The sequence below is a fragment of the Drosophila grimshawi genome, unplaced genomic scaffold (assembly GCF_018153295.1).
Source record: "Drosophila grimshawi isolate 15287-2541.00 unplaced genomic scaffold, ASM1815329v1 contig_1367, whole genome shotgun sequence".
Taxonomy (NCBI): Eukaryota; Metazoa; Arthropoda; class Insecta; order Diptera; family Drosophilidae; genus Drosophila; species Drosophila grimshawi.
In genome coordinates, this window is record NW_025062889.1 from 8,402,970 (window position 1) to 8,426,241 (window position 23,272).

The window sequence follows — 23,272 nt, forward strand, 5'->3', positions numbered from 1 at the left end:
TGCTGTTGCTTTTGCTTGAGTTTGAATTTGAACGGCTGTTTCTGTTGCTGATGAAGCTTTTCGTTGTCATTCAAGTGTTTTAATCAATTTTGATTTAATTTTATGCCCAATTAAGTGTGAAAAGCGTTTGATGTTGGGCACAAGCGTACTTCTCCTGCACCTAATGTTGGTACCCCTCGCCTTCTTCCACCAGTTCATAAAGTGCGACGAGAGGCACGCAAGCGTAAGCATTGAATATGCCACATCTATAGCCCTTAACGAGATGAGGCAAACGATTTGACTGGGATGTCGGCTACCGTACATAAATACATACATATTTATATTGAAATATATTTATGTGCATTTTGGGTTGCTACCCTCAACTTTGTCTATTTATGAAAGCACTCAGCCACAAACACACACACACACACAGTGAGACACAAATATAATAATAACACCCATTAGAACATCCAAAAATAAGTCACACTTAAATAAATATACGGTTTTTAGATGTTTAGCTGTTGTATTTGCTGTTGCTGTTTCTCTATCTGCTATAAACTGCACCTCTCACCTCTGCTATCGCTTTATATGAATATCGTCTGATCAATGTACATATCTATCTATATATCTATCGCCTTGTCTCCTCAATGGTTCAAATCTCTTCTTATGACAGAATCGAACATTGCTGGCTAAGCGTTATCCAATAATCTTTATCAACAGCAGCAGCCCAGCAACTCAGCATCAACCCCAAGCATTTTGGAAGCAATAGTCTATATGACAGCCGATCCGATCTCTTTATGCTTTTGGATATGTCTACAGGTAACAACAGATAAAGCTAATACTCGTATCATATTGCTGATAGTCAAAATACTTGTTTCCTTGTTTTGAGAAAAAAAAAACCGCATCATACCTTTAAGAATTCCTGTTGGGAAAAATACCCACATTTTTGTATTGTCCCAAAGTGTACAACACATATGAAAACATCTTCTGGCTTATTGCTTAGTTTATGGCAGGTAAACTTTCTTGATGTGCGCTGGGAGGTTTTGCTCCTAAGGGTGTGTTTTTATTTACACATATATTTTAACTCGTATGTGTGTACGCAATAAAGCAATTTAGTTGAAAATTTACGAGCCTTCATCTTGGCTATCCATGTGACCGTGAAAGTAGTAAGGGTTGGAGTTAACTATCTGGGCACCATTACAAATTATGGCTTTCATCTTACTTCAAAGCATTTGCCGTGAACAGCATTGTCCAGTTCGAACCCATATTTTAAAATGCCAACTGCTTCTTCTACTTGTTTGCACATTTGGTTTAAAATACATTTTTTTTATTCGATTTTGCTAGATACATTAATTTCGTTATACATGCTTGTGATTTGGGAGGTAGGAGATTGTTGTAAGACTCTACAGTATGGAATATATTGGAATATATTCGTTCAGTGTTTGCATGTAAACCGATTGGACGCCTGCCAATTAATGTGCAATAAAGATTCAGTTGTGTTATTTCATACAATTGTTTTTGAATGGGTTTTGTTAAATTGTTATGCGTGATCAGTGAGTAGATTGTTCACTTTGAATTTCCATATTCAGAATGTAACAATATTTCACATTATTGTGTTTGTGTGGATGAACATGTTTGGATTGCAACAACTACAAACTAATCTTAACTGTAACAGATAACTATAATTATTACTCTGATAGTTACCCTTTAGGCAGCTACCGCTGCCTATAATAATACATTGCTCGTATTTCAAAATTTGTAAATAGCCAATTTTTAAGTTTTTGCTGTATGTATAAATTTTCCTATAAAATTTCATAAAGTTTTTAGCACAATTTTTATATGAATTTCGTTTGTAAAATTTGATAATGCCAAAATGAGCCTTAAAATCCAAAACGCTGCCACTCTCCAGTCGGCAATTAGAGAGGGCAGTGGTCACATGCCCCAAAGATATTTCGTTAATTCTCACTGATATCAAAAAGTTCGAGTATGAAAAGATAACTTAAAACGAATTCCTTTTTAGTTGCGTTGCGCGTACGTCGAGTAACGAAAGATGTCCTAACTAGTCAAATGATATAAGATACATATGATGTCCATATCGTTTATCGCGCTTGTTTGCGAGTCTGATTTACAGTTTCATGTTTTTTTCTGCGGTTTTTTTAGTTATAAGCCCTCCACATACCTTGGCAGCGCAACAGTCCTTAAGACCTGCATTAAATGTTGTCTGTTTGTGTGTGTTTTGTGAATGTGCAGATGTGATTAAGTCGGATACGAGTTAATAGACAATCAGCAGATTGTTCTCGTTAAAGCCTGCCGAATGTCCGGCATTACGCACTATGAAACTGGACCCATCGAAGTGCATGCGCTTCTCGTTGCGACTGCAAAAGTGAAAAGAATAAACAAAAAAAAAAAAAGTAAATTATATAATATCCTTTGCATAGGGTGATCTTGCATTTGAAGCCTACCGCAAAAACAGATGCGAAGACTTGCCCAAAGATCCGGTGCAGTGTATGCCGAGCGTGGTTAGAGTGACTGATCCGTTGCCAGGGCTGGTGCGAATGAGGCCCTTGTTGTGCTGACGAGTCACTTTCACCAAGCCATCGGCTGCCTGAATAATGCGAAAGCCATTGATTTCGTACATCTCGGTGCCATCCTCCCCGCAACTGTAAGATGATTTGGCAATTACCGCCTGTGCATCCTGCACAAAAGATGCCCCGTGGCGTGAGTCACTATTAGAAATGCATTTAAGTTATAGAGTAGCAAACAAAATTCAATTTCGTACTCATAAAAGACTGCCAGTGTGTAGTCCTTGGTTAGGTCAGTGAAATTGTCGGTGGTGGTGCGTGTTCCAGCGGAGTCCACTAGATAAATTAAAGCGCAAGACTCGCTAGTGAAACTCACTCCCTTGTACCACATTTTTGCGTAGCGCCTGCAATAAGAATTTTGTAACTATATCTTCAAAAAAGAGTATTAAGATATCACGATATCATATATAGTTCACAGAATAAACTTTGATTTGATCGATTTTTACTTACACAAAATTGTTAGACTTCATGCCATCATAAGCGACAATCTCAACCTTAGAGCCGTTCTGCAGAACGCGTCCATTGGGGTGAATCAGAGCAGAGTTAGTCCCATTACGGGATAACGAGACGGCCACCATGCTGCGCTGATTCAAAACACGCACTGCCTTGTCCAGTGTCATATCAATTCTAAAGGAAATATTTTAGTAATTCTGATAACTGATAAAAATTACAAATTGTGAATGTACCGTACTCCTTCGCGCAGGCGCACCTGAATAGTGCCATTGGACATGGCAATGGGTCCAGAGCCGGGACAGCTTTGCAATGGTGGTGGCTGTGGACTGTTCTCAAACTCAATGGTGCGAGCACTGACACGTCCCAAGGCATATGGTGGTGGTGGCATCGGCGACGGGAACTGCTGTGTGTAGTGCATTTGTGGATGCACACGCGGGTGCGACGGTGGTGCTTGTGGCTAATGGGTGGATTATTATTAGCCATCAGAATGAAAGCATCAGGATTCTACACACCGTTGGACAATAAGCGCCGTTATTTTCATACCCAAATGTGCTAGGATAGCGAGCAGTCAACGATTTGGTAGCATGAGCCATGGGCTCCAAATCAGAAGAGGTGGTCAACTGTGGTTGCGAGTGATGCATACTCATGCTTACGGGTCTATAGGAAGCAGATGCCCCGCTGACATTGGTCTGGCTAGAACGTTCCTTGGCCAGCACAGCAGTATTGGTGCCCACACTGGCACTGCCGCTATTCAGCGACATGCTGCTCATCCGAGCTGATAACGATGCAGCCGCACCCGACAAACTCATCGAAGACTGCTGCAAATTTTATTAAACATTATGGGCACTTCACAATCTTAACAAAAATAATGTATTAAACTTATTTCTTTATTTTGTGCTTATTAAAACGATCACAGCCGCGATTGAATAAATGAAAGTATTCAATAAGAATCCAGTAAAAGCATTATCAGAGAATTGACACTTGAACACACACAGAACTGACAGATGGAAAATGCATTGTCATGACACCCGATTTATTTTATAGAACTTACCGGTGATGGGATGTTGTTGGTGTACACGGAGCGCTGGCGCACTCCATTTGGAACTTTGGTGGGCGAGCGCAAGATGTGGTTGATCTTGACATTCATCTGGGCACGCGACAAAAAGTCCTCAGCATTAAAGATACCAATGCGTCCGCTCTTCGGGGTGAGCATGGGCTTCGGCTGCTCTTTGGTCTCATCGCTTGTATCGAGCTGGCACTGCACCTCCTTGGTGTGCAACTTAGTAACTGGAATCATTTCTGCTTTTTTCGGTGTATTCTTGTGACTAAACATTACAGTTACGCTGCTATGGAAACGGAGATGAACGCGAAAAACCAACGATTGCTCGACACAACGACTCTGAGAGAGGAATTTAATTTTAACTTTTTTTTTATTTTCTAATTCCAAGAGCTCTGCTCACTGCGACAATTTGTGAAAGAATGACTTGCTGCCCATTTGGGCTAGTCATCATTATATTCAGGTGACCGTCGCCTACTTCTCTACAATGCAGGCTTGCCAAAATAAAAGAGTGTTGGAAAACGCACATGCACTTGTCATTGGTTTCATTTGTAATCATAATTGCCTAATGTGATCCAAAAATGACATAAACTTTTATTACGCCAGCAACCTTTATTTGGAATTGAAAAACAAAAATTTTAAAATGAAAATTTATGATGCTGTCAGTCCTATTTGTATTGTTATGGATTTACTAGTAAATTGAGCAATTTGAAAAAAAAAAAAAATGCTGAAGGAAATGCAGACAATACTTTCATACTTTCTCACATTTTTTCAGAGCCTGGTCAGTGAAAGTTAAAAATGGAATTTGTATACTTACGCAAAGTTGTTAGTCATCTTACCGTCATCAGTAAAAATATAATACTCGCAATAAAAAAAAGAATTTCGAGAGATGTTTATAGACAGATGGAAATTGAATTATAGAACTTACCGTGTTTGTTGGTCTACACGGATTGCTGGCGTAGACCCGTAGCAGGCCTATTTGGCAAGCGCAAGATACTGTTTATTCTATTGTCCAACTGGGCACGTGTCAAAAAGACCTTCGCATTGAAGAGACCCAAGAATCCGCTCGTAGCAAGCTTCGGTTTCAGTTGCCCCTTGGTGTCATCGCCTGTTAGGGAAATGGTGCGAATACGAAAAACGAATGCGAAAAGCGACTGCTTGATAGCAATACTCAGCGAAATGAATTTTCTTCTTTTCATGATTGTCAATTCAAAAAGCCGTGCTGCAAGGATAACAGCCATATTTATTCAGGTGACCGTCGCCTACTATAAGCGAAAGTGTTAGAAAACGCACTAGCGTCTCCACAACTCAACGGATTGAGTAATTAATTAATATAATTTCATTGCATACTCTTAGGCACAATTTAAAAATATAGTTGCTAGATAAATTTAGTAATGTATAAATAAGATATTCTGATAAGATTTTAAATGTTGCTGTAAAAGTCACTTAAGTTGGCTTTAGCGAACGACCCTGGCAGCCAGTAAGCAGAAGCTTAACGCGAAGCAGCGCAGAGTTGCCAATTTAATTAAATTGGCAGCAGGGCTTAATATGTAAGAGAAAACCAATGCATAGAAAATTGTATTCGCCTCTTTTCTTGGCAGCAAAGCAGCTCAGAGATAAGTCAATTGAAATTGTCTTCTTGGTAGCACTTTACTTTACTTTAATTTGCATAATGTATATTATTAGAATCGTACAGTTATCGAAAACTGTGCTGTTCTAGACCACAAACTTTCCACAAAGTTGCAAAAAACAACATATACTCGTACTTATGTAGTTATTCTGGGTTTATTAGACTCGGCCGCAATATGTCCTTGCTCATGGCAAAGTCATCAGTTTGCTTGCCAAAATTGACAAACTGCTTCAATTGGCAAAATTCATGGGTGGTTGGCAAGAACAGGGCCTCCCACAGGTTAAGATGATTATACTTCCGTGACAAGTGAAAATGTACAGATGTCAATTAGCCAGAGACACTTCAATACGATAAATCCTTCAAGTTGTTTGCTTAACTATTAGGTTAGACGCCCGTGAACTTCCATTATATATGTAAATTTTGTTGACAATTGTCGCAATTGTTTTCGCAAACTGCAATTGTGATCTAAGCGAGGAGCTGACACATTTCTAATGCCGTTGATAAATGGCATTTTTGTCCGACTAATGAGCGCATTGACTTTTTGCAGTGTTTGGCCATTGGCCCACGCAAAAACTGACCAGTCAAAATTCATTTATTTTTGCCAACAATTATCATTTTCATTTTCGTTTGTCAACAGCATAGAATATATGTAATTATGAAAAATGTATTTTTAGTTGTGCTGTGGTTCATTTAAATGCTATTGCATCTGCATTTGCATTTTTAAGTTGTAGCCACTCCCACGCATTGCATTGACTCAGTTTTAAGAGTCCAAAAATATTGTTTACAACATGCGTTGCATGAATTTTTCAATTTGTTTTGGGGTTTCAGGAGACGGGGTTGCGGTGCTTATGAAGCGTTCGCCAGTGAAATACGGAAATTCATTTATAAAAAAGCAATGTTTTTCACTTTTCCCGACCAAATTGGATAACCTCCTTTTGTAGCGAAACACAAACACGTACAATAAATACGGTTCCTATGTATTATTATATAGATACAAATTTGTTGACACTCTATTCAATGACTTGGCAAAAGGTTTTGGTTCGTCACATTGGTTTGTTCGTTGCCATTGTTGTTGCCACAATTGTGCACAGATTTTAATTAACTAGACTACAACAGACACTAGTTGCCACTAGCAGAGTATTATATTACCACACGCAAAAAGCTATGAATTTCTGAGTATGCTGTATAGAACATAAATTGCCATTGTTTTGGTTGTTGTTATAGTATGAACGTATGGTTACGTGCTTCAAATAGATGCACATACAAACCCTTCAAATTGAATGCTAAATCTAATGGTAAGAACTTGACTTTGAATTCCCACTCATAGCGGTAACCACTTTAAAGTAAGTGTTGGATTATTGGATATAATACTTTTACTTTGAATTTATTATTTTGATTCTCTCAAATTTATATTTTCTTTTTGTTTCTACATTTTTATCACTTATAATAATAAAACGAATGTATAGAAATCTAGCAAATTGTGCAATCCAACGGAATAAATAGCTCTAGTGGAAAGTGAGAAAAATGTAAAACTATTTTTGTGGCGACAACAAATTTATAGCCATGTCAATGAACTCTGCACTATGCATTGCTTCACTGAGCAACTGAGAATGAAGATGCTAAGCATATGTGTATGCAAATGGGATTCATGAATTGGCATTCATAGGACATGGAAGACATGCGTCTGTTCACTGCCGACGTCACTGGCGGCAAAAAGAGATGGAGAGTGAGTGAGAGAGGGAGAGACAGAAGGAGACAGCGAGACTGTGGCGCCACTCAGATGGATAGTGAACTTATGGCATAATTGAAATTGAAATGGCTTGGGCTGCCTTAAACGGTTTTAAAATATATCGCATTCTTATTTATTTTAATGCAATTTACATTAAAAACAATTCACACATACCGATACTGGCTTTTGTTGTGGGCATATCTGAAATTAATTGATTGTCAACATCATCAGCAATGGGTATATATAAATAAGTACTATGCATACATACATACTTATATAAATAATTGTGTGGATACATACAAATACCCATTTATATGGTATACAACAATTCATTGGCATCTTTGTTGGCAATGCATTAAACTCAAACTCATATCCGCAATATAAGTTTGTAGTCTCACATATATCATTTAACCACTCAGTAGATCTAGAGATCCGTTTCACCTCTAACAACATGCTCTACTCATATTCACTGATCATCTTATATATACATTTATATAATAGAAGATTCGAACCGCATTTGTGGGAGCAACTGATGACATGTGTCGCTAAAAAATCACATGTTAATTTTCATCGGCATTGCGGCATTCCAGGCATTTTTACGCATCTCCATTGTCACTCTTTCAATTTTTTGGAACATCATAAATCGTGTAAAGCTCATGAAACTTGAGTGACTTTTGTTTACATAGCCCATCCCTATGGGCGAGCCGGACAAATCCCACAAACATTGAGGCTTGTCGGTTTGTCAAATGAATCATTGGGATTTCCTGGATGTGCCAAGACCAACGGACTGTATCTTCTGTGCCTGGGCGTCTGGGTATGGGGTTGGGGTTGATTCGTGACCAGTTGATCAAAATAGCGCAGTCTACACAATGAGGTTCTCACCAGTTCCTATTTTTTATACGCTTGAAGTATTTCGGATAAAAAATGAAGATACGTGTAATATTACATAGATAACATAATTATTTGCATCAAACTACTAATTTATTCAAAATCCACTGGCACAATGCTTCAGTTTTAAATAGAATTGTGTTGTGACGAGGTGGACTTCGGTCTGCAAGAGTGTGTAATCTTCGGCATAGAAAATATATCTGTTCTTTCTTATTAGGTTTGACGTCATTAACTCACAGCACCTTGCCAAATTCTCGCAGTGGCTCACCCATTTTATTAGTTTCGTTATGTGCCCCTTTCCTGATCTCTGACGGCGCCACTGTGACTGCCAAAGGTGTGCTCAAATCTGAAGGGGCAGAACGGGGTAAAGATCTTTCGTAAGATTTAATGTATGCTGGCGCACTGCCCGTTTGTCATACAAAATTTTACGCTTAATTTAAGCGACCAACATCTGAAGTGACGTTGTCGTTTTCACTTTGATTTTTTCCACAAATATAGGCCAAAGCATCCATCAATAATTAATACACTCGCAAAAAAAAAGTGATACATCTTGTGTATGCAATGGAAGCTGACCAGGCGAGCCGAAAATTGGAAAACAAACAAAAATGTTTGACATTACAAAACGTGAGCGGTCTAATTATCTTACAAAGGCCAAAAGAAATTCTTATAAATAGACAAAGCAATTAATTTGAACATATCCTTCAGACTTCACTGTAATAGTTTCGAGGTTGATTTATTATTTGTATTTATATCTGTGTACTGGAGAGTGTCAAATAACATTTCTATTTTAATATGATAAATTACTGAAAACTGCTCATTATAATTATTTTAGAATAATTTAGATTGTATTTTTAAAATATGTTTTTCTGTATGGCTTCTCTTTGAACTTTCTTAAATTGAACCAAAGTAACAGACGTGCCTCCTGGGTGCACATTCAGCCAACACCCACCCGAGTGTCTACCCTGTGCTAGCTGTGAAAAAGGCATAAATCACGCGACTTTTAGTCGAATGTTCCGCCTTCTTTATCTCATTTTGTTGTTTTATTTTACTGACATGCTCGATTTTTTATTTTTTTTATTATTATTATGGTTCGTTCTTACTTGTTTCATTTTTTCTTTTCTTTAAATTAATAACACATGCATCGCGATTGTGCAATTGGCGAGCGGTCTTTTCTCTTTACTTGACATTTCCCTTTTTTATTTTTGGCAAATGGGCAAAGAATAAATCGCAATTATTTTTGGCTCGGGTGGATCAGAAGGGGGACGCGTGAGAGACATGAGTGTGGCCAGCGCAGACAAGGTGTGTGCAATAATAATGACTATGACTTCATATAGTATCAGTAGCTCAAGGAGGTGGAAAAATTCCAGAGAATTTTCCGATAAGGCACCTCACATAATGGTTGCAGAGTTTCCGGTAGAGTTGACGCTTTGTGTCCCAACAGCCACAAGGGACACAGCCATAGAGGGAGAGTCAGAGAGGCGGAAACTGAGACATTGAGGAATGTCCATTCAGTTCTGAGCAGACAAGTTCAATGCACTGCAAGCAGCCAATTTCATTGCGGTGGCAGCCATTGTAATGCCAATTGAGCATTAAACGGAGCCAACTATTTATTCTCTGTCTGTTTGCTCATGCCACGCCACAGGACCACAAATTGCGGTCGTCAATGGATAAGTTTAGTGCCCTCAGCGACAACTAAATGGTTATATTGGAAATAACATCGACGCAGTAATTGACGACGACTCGTTGCCCCTTTGAAATATCGTGGCATGTAAAACTGTCTGTCGTATCCATTAATATCTGTGTGGCCGCAGTAATGAAAGACAAATGAAGTAAATTTATAATGTGGTACACAAATACACACACCTTACAAGCAGACAGCGAAAGTCACTTCTGAGTTGCCGCAGATTCGCGCCTCCTTCCTTAAAGAGGGCTGGGCGGTGCAAAAAATAAAATTAAATTAAATAAAAAATAAGTGAAACAATCGTTGGCCCACTTTTTTGTATATTTTACTAAATATACTCATGATCGAAAAAGGGGTATATTTTGCCATCCACTTCAGTTATAATACTTATTGAAAGGGAAAATGTTCTTAGTATACAGTATATCGTCTTTCGACTTCTAATTTATTAAGAACGTCCCGAATTCCATTCCTTAAGGAACAGCAGCTGTTCCCATTAATTGCCAATGATGGTTCCACAAAAGAAATACGTTTTCCTGTTGCTATCACTTTCGAATCTGCGTCTGGTAGGGAAATCAACCCTTCGCAGTACGTTGTCCATTTGTATACATTTCCACGGAATCCATAATCTATAAGCACGGAAAATATAATAAAAACAATCAAGACTGCTACTTGTTTGTAACCCCTTATTTTATTTCAGTTATCAGTTAATTCTTGAGTTCGACAAAGTTTGTGATCAGATAAGAAGAAGTGTGAAAAGTTTTTAAGCTTGTAAATGCCGTCTCTGCTCTTGTTCAATAATTTTTTTACAAAATGTGAAAAAATTATTTGTAAAGTGGAGGTATATCAATGTCGTGCACTGACTATTTTAACTGTATTCTGAATATTGACTCGCTTTCTTGTTTTCATGTTCTGTTGTTAAATGCCGCGGCAACTGTCAGGTGCAACATATTCATATTTACATCAGAAATTGCAGCAGAGCATTCTCGGGCATGAGTGGTGGCCCCTTCTTCGGATTGGGATCAAGCAAATATTTGTTAAGCGCAAATTGCTTCCTCAATTCAATTAAATTGAATTTTCTCACTTGTCTCTTTATGTTACTTGCTTGAAAATCTGCCAATTAATATTAATTAATGTCGACACTTTGGGTACGTACACTTATAAGATGTAATTATTGAGGTGTAGTTAAATGAGGCCACAAAACAGAAATGAAATAAATGCAAAAATAATAGTTCAACTTAATGTTGTTAATATGCAAGTTGTCTTTGAAAAAAAGTAAACGTTTTTCTTGAATGTCAAACTGGTAATTATAGCATGTATATATGTCAGGAATGATTGATTAACTTATTATTATTATTGGGTTTGTAGGTTACTATGAATTGAATAAAGGTAATATAACGGACTATTTAAGGATAATAAATTGTTTGTTTTCCAGAAAACTAGTTAGCTATAGTTTAAAAATGAAACATCGATATATTAAATATCCGAATATAGTCAGTTGGTCGATTGAAAATTTCGAAAACTTACTTGTTGCTGGCCGTCTGTTTCATATTGCTGGAAATTTTCAATTGCAAATGGCAATTGCTGTCTGACCCAAACCGAAATCAAAAACAGGGTGGGGAAACGTGTCGCGAGATTTGCTATTTTTCTATTATTTTTTTTCCATGTCACCATTTACGCGAATGACGTGAGGGGGAGCGAGCGGTAGGGTGACAGCGATTTGTTTGCCATGCAAACATTTTTCGTGTGTTTCCAAAGCATGTCAAGGGAGCAAGCGCACAAAGCAAAAAGCCAACAGCAAAGCAACAGCAACGCAACATCAAATGTCAGCAACGACGGCAATGACGGCAACTGACAAGCTTGCTACAATGTTGCTCTTTTTGTTGTTACTAATGGCAACTTTAATGCGTTAAGTCAACTTCCACTCACACACACAAATGCTAACACCGACATGCAAGCGTTTTTGCTTACAAGTTTTGATTTGTTTAAAACATCTATATTTCTGGCTGTGAGTCAGCCTGCTATATAAGCCACGCTTATATTTATAAGTGAGCGTTTGAATAAATTTGTTGTAGTATGTAAATTTTAAGAATAACCTTATATAAGTGAAAATCTCAACCTTAATCCCTTAAAGCCTTAACTCTTGGTAAGGAACTTAATGAAGCATAGGATACTACGCTTCCTGTACTGTATTTTATCACAGTGTGGTGGGACAACGTATTTGCTTAGCTAAGTGGTCCTTCATCTACAGTCTTTGCACTCTGAAGTCTGAAGTTTTCCTGCTTGGTCCAACAACATAAGCAAACACGAACAACAAACGAGTCTCAAGTTTATATCCTAATCAACTGGGGGTTTGAGGAAGGCAAGCAATTAAAAGGATACATATACAACATCCAACTGGGCCGTGTAGATTTTTATATTCTTTTTGCCAGTGTTTTTTGTGTTATTCATGACACTTTTGCACTTGACATCTTTCAGGTTAGTCGGGTGCTTTTTTTTTGGTTTTTTTTTTCACTTGCCAGAAATTTACATAAAAATGTCGTCAAATCATTAGACAGCAGCCGGAGACCAAAAGTGTTGGCTGTTTTGCTGGAATTTATGTTTGCTTTTAACGCGTATTTAATTTTATTTTAATGAGCTGGCAATTGAAGGCCCCCAGTCCCAGTATTGCGGTCAACATGTGGGCGCTAACGGAAGTTTAGCTCGGAGGCTGAACCCCCAATGACCTCATAAGTTGTCAAATGATTACAATGCAAAATGGACAGCGTGCTCTCTCCTTACACGTCGCACCACCCACTACCGGTCCCCTGCCTACATCTCAATTATGCAGACTGCTCCTGAAAGTGTTTTAATTGGCCGCTGTCGGCATTTTATTTTCATCTCTGGTAGACATTAGGATTATAATCTGCCTTGTCCTTAAGACATTTTTCATCGCATCCATTTAATGCTAATTACAGTTACCAAGTAGCAGCAGCAGCAGGCATCAGCAGCAACAACAATCTCAACCAAACGCTGTCTGGTCTAGATCCTAAGCAACCATTTTTTCCAGGTATAATGGCATTGTGATTGCCACCCAGTGCTCCAACCCCTCCACCGCCACCGCCACCTCCACCACTCGAGTTGGAGACGCGTCCGTTGTGTCCGTTGCACAGATTTTGCTGGCAGGAGCGATAGTAGAAGCGAAAAGAATCGTCTGTCTTAACTCCGTTCAGTATCTGCAAAGTGTGTACATTAAATTTTTGCCCCAGGCGCAATCGGTCTAGCTGTTGATCCCCACACTCAATACCCAATACTCACAACCGGCTTATCTTGGCAGTCACGTAGAAAGGAAATGACTTTGTTCCCATTATGCTGCCGGCGACATATGAAAAAATATAAGAAAGAGAAGCAACATAAGAAATAGTTATCCCACAATTTGTTGCTACAATTTTTTGGAGTCATTTTAAAAACTTGATTTTTTCATACTCTGTGGATGTCTTTAAGATTTAAACTTAGAAATTAGCTTCAGCTGCTAGTTTAAATATGCTTGCTTACTGTGTTCAATAACAAGATTTATTTATCAAATTGTAAATAATGTGAGTCATTAAGATCTTTGGCATATCTCTATATCAGATTATAATTCAATTTTTATAGCACACACACAATTACAGAGTTGTTGTTAACATGATGAGTTCTTTTTGTATCACATCGACTATTTAGTTGTCTTCATCAGTAGGACAGGCCAAGTGCAAATAAAGTTTTAATTGTATTACGACAGAGCTTCAATGGCACATTTAGTCTGAAAGACAGCAGATGTTGTTGCTTGTTCTGCTCGTTGTGCAGGCGTATAAGTAAGTTTTAGTTCATTTTGTGCCGGCTCAAGGCTCCTTTGATCCGGCAAATTCAATAACAAAGAGTTCAAGGCTTGCCGACTAATGAAGCGCTGGCAAATGTTTATCCAACCCGTTAAAAAAAAAAAAAAAAACGGAAAAAACGCTGGGAGTTTGGGTGACGAGAGCAGATAGCAGTCAATGGAGGCTGAAGTTTTGAGGGGGTGATAACATTTAGCAGATACGTGTATATGTAAGCGTGTGTGTATGGCTGGGTGTCGCTCTGCTTTATACAGCGGCTTTTGTGGCTTTTATACGCCTTTCTGACTTTCCATTAAATTATGGTAATGGACTTTTTATGCACTCCACTTTTTCGAGGAAATTTGTGTATAATTTGATGTGGTTGCGACTTTTGAAATTAAAGCATAAAAGCTCCAACGTCAACAAAACCCCAATTGTCTTTTTCTATTTTAAATTTCTGCGTAAACACAATCGATAAAGGTTAGAGTCAGAGTTCTACGAGCAACCAACCAGCCCATCTCTAGAAATGTACGTGATTTTCACAGCTATGCAAACAATTCATCAACATCAAATGTTTGAATGTCGGCTGCTTGACTTAACCATTTGAATGCCAATTCGTGCAGCACCTTCAAGCTGAGTCTCCCCATTTCCATGGAAACGACTGCATAAATTCGCTATTCAAAATTAAGAAAATATATCTGTATATAAAGAGTTTGGCCAGCTTCTTAATTCTCTGCACAAAAATGTATTTACTAATGTTTATAACAATTCATGGATATTCATAGGTAGTGATTTTGTTAAAGACTATTTCAGATATGATCTTTTCTGCCTCTTCTTGTTCTTACTCAACTTTTTTCATATATTCTGGGCTGTTTAACTACGTAACTCTCGTCTTATATTTTGACTCAAAAGTCACATTAAATATGAGCAGCTTGCAGACAGATAAGAGCACATAAATATAATTTACAATGGCGCTTAGAAGGATAGGGCTTTTTGCCACTTACATATAACTCATACGCAACATGTGCCCAATGCCCATCGTCTATTCAATTACTTTCTTTGCGTGTATGAATTCAAGAGCTTAGTTTAATAGCTTAGCTGTAAACGTAAGTCGCGCTAATTTACTGAGCGAAAACTTTCGTTCTTACTACATTTAGCCACAAAGTTGCTCTACCAAACCCAGTGGTGTTGCACAAAAACCTTAAAACTATGACTCGTCTGCAGTTGCCACTTTGTTGCAGGGCAATCATTCGAGCTGCGGCTCGTTTAGTTAAGCTGATCTGAGCCAATCCAGTTCTCCGCCAAATAACGGCTAATGGGTGGCTACATGGCTGCTACTTTGTAGAATACTCACAATCGCTTCTTGCCGCACTGTGAGGCAATACTTTTTGGTGCAGTTGAGGGCACGCACAGCGCTGGCATTTGTCAGGCAGGTGGCATCACTCTGGCCAAGCAAGTAGCTGCAAGCGTAGCATTCGAGCGCTGCAAGTCCAAAATAAAATCCATAAATAAAACTATAAACTACACACATATATGTACATGTACATATATATACAACACGAAATTACTCGTACACATCTCAAAAAATATTGAACGAGGTCATGACGTTGCCTTTCGCTTTCGGTGGATGGTGATACACTTCATTATGAAGCTGATAAATCTGATGATGACAACAATCATGATGATGATGATGATGATATTGTGCTTTTCATAGATTTTATTTATAGAGAAAGCAACACAACACAACACTACGAAAACAACAAATACTACTGAAAATCTATAAAAACATAGAAATCGGTTGTTTTTGTTGTTTTTATTCAAATTAATTGCATTAAAGCGAGAATTTTGGCAACAGACTTTCTGTCTATTTGCCAAGTGGCACGACAGCGTCCTCGACATGTATCTTTCTATGTATACTCTATATGCGTTTTGTGTAATAACAATGACGTCAATAGACAACATCAACAACAACAACAACAATGTGTAACAAGAATAGCAACAGGCACAGCCAATGGCCACAATTTTTAAAAAGCTTATTTCATGACACGAGACTTGGTGTTTCAAAAAAAATTGTCAAAAATTAGGAAAGGGGGAAAAAGACAAATCGTCAATGAATTGCCAAATTTTAAATACCCTTGCAAATATGTACATTTGTTAATTGGTGTACTTCTAAGCAGATCTTAATAAAAAATATATAATATTTTAATTCATTACTGTGGTTATAAAAATCCAAAACGAAATATTAGACACGATTCATTTAAAAGTGTTACAGCCCCTTCCTTGCGCATCATTGAGAGGTATTTGCCAATAGGTCTGTCAGCTTGGTCCCAGACCCCAAATGACCCTGTATATTTACAACAAGCGATTGTCTAACAGCTGGCACAGCTGAGGCAGTTGCCTCTATCAGGGCCTAGCTCTCCATACCGCCACCCCCCAATCAAAATGATGAGGTGTACTCTTTGAATATGACTTTTACAGAGTCACAATTTCATTGTAAAATTGTGTATAGAAGCGAGCGGGCAAAATTCAAGATTATTTTTATAACATATATGCACTGCGATTCTGCTTAAAAAAAATCCATTGGCACCAGCACGCTTCAGTTCGCCGTATTCGCGAATCAGTCATTATATACTTATTATTAATTCGGACGAAAATGCTTAAATCAAAATAAACTATACACACAGTGGTTTACAATCGATCAATCTGCACATAACATATTCAATCCATTTTTATATTCTATAGTCTATTGCAAGCAAACTTATAGAAAATTTTTAAGGTATCAATTATATTCCACCAATTATTCAAATTACCTATAGATCTGGACTCACGGTGGCGCGTTGTCTAAAAATATGACGTTATGCCGTGAGATCTTTCAGAAATGATTTTTGTTTATTTTTTTTTTTTGTTTCAATCAACAAATCAAATGCGGTCACTGGAGTGGCGTCGACAGCTGAGATAGAGATCGGTTATTACAGACTAAATGTCTATTCGACCGAACTGCATAGATATTTAGTATATATTAGAAATAAGTACTAACAACAAAGTTCTTGGAATCATGAGGAGGTCTCATGTTGAATTAGCCTAAGAGCTTGCCAAGAAAAAACAAAATAAAAAACGTTTCATATACTACCTGATTTTTTGCAGGCTGTCATAAATTGTGAACACTGACTAGACAAGTTTCGAAATAAAACCGGCTAATTTAGTTAAGTGGAAATTGAATATTCTTGAACTCGATAAATATATGCATAGATACTTGTGTGAAATATTTATGACACATCAATATTTAAAAAATAACAACACAAACCGTTTGTTTGAGCGGCTGTCCTTAAGAAAGTGACATAAAATGCCAAAAGCAGTGAGACCTTTAGCATCTCAAGTGTTCTGCTGCAGCACTTGTTGAATTGAATTGGGGTTTTGTGTTATTGACAGTTGGTAATGGTATCGTCTACGGTTCTGACATACGACTGAAACTTGTATTTAAACTGTAAAGGGGTTGTTGTCCTAGTGCTGTTTGCCTTTGATATTAATGGACTCGATTGGAATTTTGTCCGTGGGGTCGTCATATCTTATCATTCCGAGCCTGCTGATAAGATCTTTATATATTTAGGTAAAGAACTGGAGAAGAACCGGCAAAATGATGGCGCAACTACTTTATATGTTATAGTTGTTGTTTTCTGATTCATATCTTACTATCCGCTTATCTTACTTTGCCACTTATTTTTGAAACGTAATTAATGGCATTTTGATCTCGATATCATTTCATATTTACAGCCTGAGCGATATGTACCGGGCTCACCCATCTTTCGCGAGAGCAGTGCAGCGCCAAATGCCACGCCTACAACAACGCCTATAACAGCTGCGCCCTCAGCAGCTGGAGTAGGAGCAGGAGCAGGAGATCCAACAACTACAACGGGCTCCTCACCAACCTCCCGGAGTCGTGGTCAAGGTAATGCATTAATATTTACTCAATTTTACTGCCAGACATTTTCCATCAAAGTAGTGTGTGTACTCCCTATTTTTATGTTTCATTCCCAGTGCACCCCGCACTTGTTTTGGCATTCTCCACACACGCAGCAAAACAGTTGACACACTTTCAGTGACATTTGTGTAAATAAAGCTGGAAACATGCTGCAACAACAGTTTGCTCGTAATGCATTTTCGCAACGGGACGCGGCGACATATGAAAAAATTCGACATGTTGTGAAATATATTTTTGGGTCAAAGTCTTTTGACTCCTCTTATCCGGTTAGGCGCTGAGCTTGTGGTATTTGCGTTCCATAAACGTCTTGTTCTGTCTGTTGGTATCTTCAGCTATTTTTCCATTGATATTCTGTAAAGTGTATAGCTTTCGCACTTAACGGGCAATCATAGGTAAACAATAACATTCGAGTGTTCGCGTAGTATCCCGAAATACGTTATACGCAACCGCCACTCAATTATTTGTGGAATTTATTTAGACGATATTATTATCTATCTCAATGCTCTCTATCTCTCGTTAATTTTTGTTTTGTTTTCCTCGGAATCACTGTTCTGTTTACGTGCCATTTTGCACAGCTATTCCAAGCGATTCCGAGCGCGTTACGGTAAAGTACCCGGCGAGTAAAACAACGTCCTCGAAACCAATTCCCGATAGCTTATGAGTCACTTAGTATGTGTGTGTGTGTGTATGTATGTATGTGTGTGTGTGTCTGTGTCTTTTATTGCGTGTGAGTGATTAAGGTCCCTGTCACGCTACAATCTATTGATTTTTTGTATGTTGATTTAGAAGGCATGATTTGCCCAACCCAATTGCCGCGTAACGTTAGCTTAACGAATGGGTAAATCACCGGAGAATGTGCACATCTTACAATTACCCAATACAACAGTAACTAAAACAATTTTAAAGTCGTTAACAGGCTTCATAGTCATTTATATAGTCGAGCTTACAAGCAAACCAGATTTTCTTAAGATATTTTACTTGCACTTAGATCTTTTGCTTTACCTGCTTTTCATAGAGACCTAAGCTTTAATGTACCTTAGTATAATTCTAGGCTATTGTTGTCAACTACTTTGCAATTGCTTTAATTAAAATCTATTTCACTTTTTCTTCACATCTTTTCACTGTAGCCATGACCGTATCCCTTTCACATGCAGCACAGGGCAATAGCACCACTAGCCACCACCAACACAGCAGCAACAATAACAACAACAACAAGCCTAAGCCGCTACCCACCTGCTATATGAGCACAAGATCTGCGGCGATGATGGCACTTGCGCTGGGCCAACACTCCAGCGAGAAGACATCTCCAACACAAGCAGCAAGCTGCGTCAAGCAATCCACGTCCACGCCCAGTTCCAATGCCTCGCCACGCACAAACAATAGATCTGTGTCCACAACGCGACCTGCAAACCGCTCCACGCCCAACACAACAACTGCACCCGCATCTACTGCGAATACTTCCAATACACAAAAAACAACAGCAACTACTACGTCCACGTCTACGTCCAGATCCACATCGAAGCCAGCAACGCCAACAGCGGTGCGTGCTGCGGCTCAATTAAACGGCATGGGCATCCTCTCAGGCGGCAGCAACTCCAGCGGCTCGGATAACGATGGCTTCAGCACCTCCGGCTCATCAACTGCAACGGCTCTGCGTCGACTGTACTTTAAGAGTGGACGCAGCATCAAGAACAAGATCAATTCATCAACCTCAGTCAGCACGCCGCTCAACAGCTTACCCATGAATGCCGTTTCCAGTGCCTACCACAACTCTGTGAGTGGTGCAACACCTATGCATCCCATGGGCGCGGGTGGAGTGCCCAAGGTTAGTAATTTAAGACTAAAGAGAAAAGCCTACTCAGCTTGTTAAAATATGCTAATTTGAAAGTTGATAATATACTTTTAGTATGACATTTGTATATGCTTGCAGAAGGTATTTAATTATTTTGTCGTTAAGAAGACGCCTTCGACCATATAAAGCATCACTAGTCCAGTCCGTCTTTCTGTATATGATATCCATTCATTCGTTTTTATCCTAATTTAAATTAGTCATCTAATGCCATTGATATTTTATATTTAGCTGGTTATAATGGGTACTTCGTCTGCATCGATACCGGATACGACCATCAACACATCCACAGACTCGGCCTGCACCCTCATAACCAATGTGACGCACACGGATACCTCAGAGACGTGCGACTCCCTTGATTTAGGTAGGTGGCAGTTGGGGTTGCATTGATTGATTGATTGATTCCCATTTTAATTAATCAACTAATCAAACTGGTTTACACTTGGCTTACTTCTGACCTTTTGTTCGCAGGCGACAATTCTGGGCCCAGCGAGCCGCTTTTCAGTTCGCTGGAGGAGCCATTGCTCACGGCCATACAAATCGATTCGGAGCATGAGGCAGGGGGTACTGAATTGGAACTAACGAGCTGCTCACGTTATTCAACGCGACCCGACATGAATCTGCAGGACAGCACCGAGGTGAGTTTAACAAAACGCTGATTGTATTTGTTGTTCACTTTATTTGCATAGCAGAGCCAGGAATCCTGTCTGTCCATACTGACCGGAGAGCCATCATCCACAACGCCACTGTTGCTATCGTCGTCACGTCAGCCCAGCACGGCACCACCGCCAACACGTGCACGTGAGCACTTCACATTCGATCCGCCGCAATCACCCAAGTCGGCACGCACCAGCGAGAAAGTGCGCAGTCATTTCACCTTCAAGGAGGATGCACAGCAGAGACACCAGCAGCAGCAACAGAAGCAACAGCAGCAACAGCAGCAGGGGCGCCGGGCGAGCAGCTCAGCGCATTATGCGGGCACTGCAGCTGGCAGCGACGATGAGGCGTCGCAGGAGGAGCGCATTGCGATTGTTAATCGCAACAAGAAATTACGCGCCAAGGAGCGATGCGATGCGATGAATACCAATGGCACCACAACAACACGTAATCGCATCTCGCCGAGCGTTTCACCCTCGTCCAGCAGCCGCACGAGTCCCAAACGTGAGCGGAAACGAACCACGCCCTCCGCCTCGACGGGCGCCATTGCCAAAATCAACTCGGCACCGCCCACAATGAAAGATGGTAATTTCTTTGGCAGCTGCCAGAACCAGAACCAAAATCAGCAGAAGCAGCGCCAAACCCAACAACAGTTGTCACCCTCGTCCACGTTGTGTGCCCAGCAGCAGCGAAAGTATTCGTCCAGCTCATCCAGTGGCAGCAGCGAGCGCTGTTTGCGTGAGGCAAACAACGCTGCTGGCACAATGTTTCCATTTGATCGCGAGGCATTGGATTATGAACGGATTCAGCGGGAATGCTTTGCACCCAGCTCGGCGACGGCAAGCACCAGCAGCGATTCGGATGAGGTGGACAATTGTTCCGTCTATGAGCGCAGGATGAGTACCGATATCTTTCAGCAATACTCGCGCCTTACCCAGAAGGAGCAACAGCAACAACAACAGCAACAGCAGCTCAATCATGATCGGGATCATCCACCGTCCCGCAAGAATTCGAAGCGCATTCGACCCGATTCCGTTATACACACAACAATACGAGAGAATCAGCAATATGTGCCACAATCCGATGCCTTCTATCCGCAGGCCAAGTCATCGTCCTCGCCCAGCGACCACTCCTACGCCGAGCTCAATAAGTTCGAGGATATTGCCAACAAATTTGAGCAGATACCACCCAAACATGGCTCGAACTCCACACTGAATCTGCACATGCTGCATATGCATAGTCCGGGCAGCGAATCGCAACAATCCGCTGCACTCAGTCCCACAGACAGCACACGCAAACGCTCCTTCAAAAGCAAATCCAAGTCAAAGGTGCAACAGGCGCAACAACTGGAGGATTCATTGCCGGGTGGTGGGGGTTCAATTAATGTGACAGCTAATCCCTTGGAGGCAGCGGCCGTCTGCAAGCAGCCGCGTGCCACAATCGTTGTCCAACAAGTAAGTGTAGCCCCAGTCCCGCTCCCGCTCTCGTTCCCGTTCCCAACCTCCCCCACTATCTATTCATGCAAATACATATACACATCTCTCTTGTTGTGTCTGGCTCTCTTTGTGTGGCTCATTTCCGCTTCAAGCTGCGCGCGCAGCAAAAGTCTCCCAATTTTATCTACATATATGTCTGCTTTGTTGTTGCTGCCTTGTGGCAGCTCATAAAAGACTCGCACCGTTGGCCGATCGACTCATTCAAATGTTTACGATCAACACGAGAGCAACACACTAGCTGAAACACTTGGCACAGCACCACCCAAGCAACAATCAACAAAAAAATATACATGTCATAAACCACTACGCACAAAAAAAAAAAAAAACAAATCAGAAAAGTTCTTAACTGGAAATCCGTAATTAAAAAATTTATCGTTCTGTTTTGCGTGTGCCGCGAATTATTCTTCAAAGGCCAACTGAAATGTAAACTGTGTGTTCCTAATAAGAAAAAAAATAAAAAAACAATCCAAGAACCTTAAACAGAGACTATAAGAGACTCAACTCTGCAATTGTGTACTTCAACCCGCTCCAAAGTTAAAACAACATTTGAAATGGCGCCCTTTTATAAGCGCATTTGCCGCACCCTATCCAAGCGCTACAAGGAGGTATGTGTAACCAAAAGTTTTCCACTTCAAGTTTATAGACTTCGGTCATGGCTGATGCAGTACATCAACAGGCCATCATCAGATAAGATAGCCACAGTCCGCAGTTTATTATTTTGGCAATGAGTGTTGGCCTTTTTATGATGACTATACAAATATCAATATTAACATCGTAACGCTGTTTTATTATATTACGTCAGTGTGATAAAGCACGACTCCCAATTAAAGCAACTCATCGAATTGTAGGATAACATTTAATTTCTATGGACAGGATTTTGTTTGAAATGAAATGAGATATCTATAAAATCCAGAAACATTTAAGACATGGCTGCAATTCAAAGTATAATCTTTCTCTGTATATCGATTTTGATTATATGTTTTGAACTTAAAAACGATTTTAAAAGAATATATTAGTTATTAAGAGGAGGCAAGTTTACAAATTCATTTAATATCCATAAAATCATTGACTCCATTTCGGAAGAAATGTTTCGTTACAAAAACACTTAAGAGATTATTCAGACACAGTAAATGTGAATGTAAATATCATATAGCATCTTTAATTGATTTGTTTCAACTGGCTGTTGTACTATATGGTAATATTTTTATACAATGTATTCCACAACACATCTCATACCGGGCGACGACAGCTGTCAAAATAAACTACCAGTAACAAAAACAAATGAAAATGAAATCATGCCAAGGCGCAGGTTGCCAGGTTCTTCCATAGGCATTATACAGAATATTTTACATACATAAATATTTATTTACATTAAAAAGAAAAACATGAAGCATATGTAATCCATTCCCCCAGACCGAAAGCGAGACTGCGACGGAGACTGAGACTGAGTCAAAAACAATGTCCA

At 39.5% G+C, this 23,272-nt stretch overlaps 3 protein-coding genes across 7 annotated transcripts in view; 1 reads left to right on the forward strand and 2 right to left on the reverse strand.

Moving 5' to 3' along the window:
• Positions 1-23,272, forward strand: part of LOC6560984 (histone-lysine N-methyltransferase 2D) — a 39,437-nt gene that overhangs the window by 3,494 nt on the left and 12,671 nt on the right. Inside the window, exons 2-7 of one of the 3 annotated variants that reach the window (XM_032734803.2) lie at positions 703-798; positions 17,598-17,772; positions 18,933-19,630; positions 19,886-20,018; positions 20,126-20,292; positions 20,344-21,765. In XM_032734803.2, coding sequence (XP_032590694.1) covers positions 754-798; positions 17,598-17,772; positions 18,933-19,630; positions 19,886-20,018; positions 20,126-20,292; positions 20,344-21,765 — 2,640 coding nt within the window. In that variant the 5' untranslated portion in view covers positions 703-753. Of the gene's footprint in view, positions 1-702; positions 799-17,597; positions 17,773-18,932; positions 19,631-19,885; positions 20,019-20,125; positions 20,293-20,343; positions 21,766-21,909; positions 22,413-23,272 lie in introns of those variants that run through there. The other 2 variants (XM_032734804.1, XM_001986127.2) reach the window with 2 other exon arrangements.
• LOC6559852 lies at positions 1,285-5,044 on the reverse strand. 3 transcript variants are annotated; one of them, XM_001986124.3, is made up of 9 exons: positions 5,000-5,044; positions 4,475-4,565; positions 4,066-4,413; positions 3,527-3,832; positions 3,248-3,471; positions 3,012-3,188; positions 2,759-2,905; positions 2,442-2,705; positions 1,774-2,354 (listed from the first exon to the last, which is right to left on the reverse strand). In XM_001986124.3, the coding sequence occupies exons 2-9, from the start codon at positions 4,523-4,525 to the stop codon at positions 2,252-2,254; spliced, it is 1,620 nt and encodes a 539-aa protein (XP_001986160.3). In that variant the 5' UTR covers positions 4,526-4,565; positions 5,000-5,044; the 3' UTR covers positions 1,774-2,251. The 3 variants fall into 3 exon arrangements, with proteins under 3 accessions (XP_043072008.1, XP_001986160.3, XP_032590696.1); XM_032734805.2 differs by lacking the exon at positions 5,000-5,044 and having other exon boundaries at positions 3,527-3,829; positions 4,475-4,490; XM_043216073.1 differs by lacking the exon at positions 5,000-5,044 and having other exon boundaries at positions 1,285-2,354; positions 4,066-4,490.
• On the reverse strand, positions 12,841-17,220 carry LOC6559059. Its single transcript, XM_032734806.1, has 4 exons — positions 17,131-17,220; positions 15,181-15,308; positions 13,294-13,347; positions 12,841-13,211 (listed from the first exon to the last, which is right to left on the reverse strand). The coding sequence occupies exons 1-4, from the start codon at positions 17,195-17,197 to the stop codon at positions 12,954-12,956; spliced, it is 507 nt and encodes a 168-aa protein (XP_032590697.1). The 5' UTR covers positions 17,198-17,220; the 3' UTR covers positions 12,841-12,953.

Coding starts and splice junctions, on each gene's coding strand:
- LOC6559852 (XM_001986124.3), bottom strand. CDS start 4,525: ATGATGACTAGCCCAAATGGGCAGCAAGTCATTCTTTCACAAATTGTC. Junction 3,833..4,065: donor CCAACAACATCCCATCACCG/GTAAGTTCTATA, acceptor TAAAATTTGCAG/CAGTCTTCGATGAGTTTGTC. Junction 2,706..2,758: donor ACACTGGCAGTCTTTTATGA/GTACGAAATTGA, acceptor CATTTCTAATAG/TGACTCACGCCACGGGGCAT.
- LOC6559059 (XM_032734806.1), bottom strand. CDS start 17,197: ATGCTAAAGGTCTCACTGCTTTTGGCATTTTATGTCACTTTCTTAAGG. Junction 15,309..17,130: donor GACAGCCGCTCAAACAAACG/GTTTGTGTTGTT, acceptor TTGGACTTGCAG/CGCTCGAATGCTACGCTTGC. Junction 13,348..15,180: donor CAGTGCGGCAAGAAGCGATT/GTGAGTATTCTA, acceptor TGTCGCCGGCAG/CATAATGGGAACAAAGTCAT.